Genomic DNA, 2120 nt, shown 5'->3' on the forward strand with positions numbered 1-2120 from the left:
GATATCACATAAACTTATATCCTTCAAAGCCTTCAAGCCTTCAATGACGAATTGAGGAAGGAAGATGAACAGTGAATTCAATGGGTGGTTTTGCCCCTCTCTGTCATTCTCCGCCATCGATGATCACTCAAATGAAAATTTTCCGAGACAATGGAGATGAATCAGTGGAGAATTGTGGTTGTATTCATGGAGAAAGACTGGCGTTGAGAGAGAGAGAGGGTGGAGAAAAATCTGAAAGAATGAGAGAGAAAAATAATACAAAGCGTATTTTATGACTTAAGGGTAGAAGGTGACCATAAATAGATATTTGGCTATAACAATCAAAAAATATCTATGGAATATAATTTTTTAAAAAGATATTTATTTAAAATAAATAAGGTATCAACCTTTGCTATAGGAGTAAAAATTCCTTCCAAAATCCAACTTTGAGTAATTGTGATGCAAAGGAGCAATAGAGCATATATTAAGGTCACAGAAGTAATATTAACAAACTCAAAACACTTTATTAAAAAAAGTAACTCTGTCATACGTTTATCTTTCATTCCCCTCCCTCTTTCTTTACTTTTCCCCTTGATGTCCTATTATCCCCCAAATTCAATGGCTCATTCTCACCAAATCGAACCCTCCCTAAACCCTAACCTTACCTCTAACCCTCCACCTCCGGGAGCTCCACCTCCAGCTGCCGCCGTCCTTTCTCAACCCTCCAATGAAGATCCCAATCGGTCGGCCACCGCTAAACGTCCACGGGAGGAATACACCACCGCGACGGACGAGGCAGGGTCGTCGGCTGACGCTGACCCGCCGCTGAAGAAGCGGGTTAAGGTTGCCCAAGATGTAGTGTACCGTATAGTTGTACCGTCAAGACAGATCGGGAAAGTTATTGGTAAAGTAGGGCATCGTATACAGAAGATTCGTGAAGAAACTAAAGCTACTGTTAAAATTGCTGATGCCATCGCTGTGAGTTAATGCAATTTTTTTTAGTTATTGATTTTGTTATATTGTTTGTGAAGTTCTGAAGGTCGAAACTAGTTCTCTAGGGTAAAGTAGGGCAATATTTGGCAATTGTATATGTGGAAAATTTTCGAACTGTTAGAAATCGATTGAACGTTGTTGAAATTAACAGCAAGCTTGAAAATGACATATAGGTGTAAAGTAGAGATTCTTTGTCTTGCAAGTTTTTGCTCAGGAATATTAGGAACTGCTAGAATCTAATTGAGGAAAACTGAAAAGGACTTTGTTCAATTGAGAGATTGGGTTTGCTGGCTTCTTGATTGGCCTCATTTGGTTTTGTTCGTCGTTTTCCGTGGCTTTAATATGAAATGACGGTGGTGTCATGACCAGTACAAGTACCAGGTAATTCTGCCCACCAAGGCTTGGACAGAATGGAAGAAATCACCAAGTGTTTTTTGCTTCTGCTGGGGTTTGAACCTGAGACCTCATGGTTCTCCTCCCACTTCATTGACCACTAGGTCACACCCTTGTTGGTCGTTTTCGTAGTTAGGAATGTTTAGTTGAGTTGGTTCTCTTTTTCACTCAATGTCAATTGATTTGAGACCAAGCACATGGAACTTACTTCTGGATTTGATATTTGCAGCGCCATGAAGAGCGAGTAATCATCATTAGCTCGAAAGACAATGACGATATGTTTAGTGACGCAGAGAATGCCCTTCATCAAATTGTGTCACTTATTTTAAAGGTACATATCTTATGAGTGAAAACATAGCAAGTCATTTACTTTGAACGTTTTCTTGTTTATATTAGCAAGAAATGTCTTATACAGCATTTTCTCGTCAGTCTTCCTATCATTTGATCCTTTTTTGAGAATGCACATTTCATCATATGACCTTATGTCTGTCAATCATCTGGTGCAAAAACAGAAGCCTTTTTGTCTGTTTTCGGAGGCATAATGGCAGATTTTGGGTTCTCATTCCTCAGTTATTTCCAGTTTTACCTTAATTGCTGCAAAAATCTTCAGATGTACAACTTGATTTCAAAAAAAAAAAAAAGAATCGGATCAACAGCAATTTCTGGACTCTTTCTCAAAAACGAAAACTATTTTCGGACTATATTTTTGGCGATTCCTCCTTTCCTTTTTCTTTTGGGTGGTGGGGGGGGGGTGT

The 2120-nt window shown here is 39.0% G+C and overlaps 1 protein-coding gene across 3 annotated transcripts in view; it reads left to right on the forward strand.

The window, feature by feature from the left end:
- The first annotated feature begins 502 nt into the window (after positions 1-502).
- Positions 503-2120, forward strand: part of LOC109214513 (poly(rC)-binding protein 4-like) — a 5866-nt gene continuing 4248 nt past the window's right edge. For all 3 annotated transcript variants that reach the window (XR_002066191.1, XR_002066192.1, XM_019378436.1), the window contains exons 1-2: positions 503-957; positions 1595-1696. Coding sequence is in view for 1 of the 3 variants with exons in the window: in XM_019378436.1 (XP_019233981.1) it covers positions 574-957; positions 1595-1696 (486 nt within the window). In the remaining 2 variants the exon portion in view is untranslated. The remainder of the gene's footprint in view (positions 958-1594; positions 1697-2120) is intronic.

Source organism: Nicotiana attenuata, unplaced genomic scaffold (genome assembly GCF_001879085.1).
Source record: "Nicotiana attenuata strain UT unplaced genomic scaffold, NIATTr2, whole genome shotgun sequence".
NCBI classification, from domain to species: Eukaryota; Viridiplantae; Streptophyta; class Magnoliopsida; order Solanales; family Solanaceae; genus Nicotiana; species Nicotiana attenuata.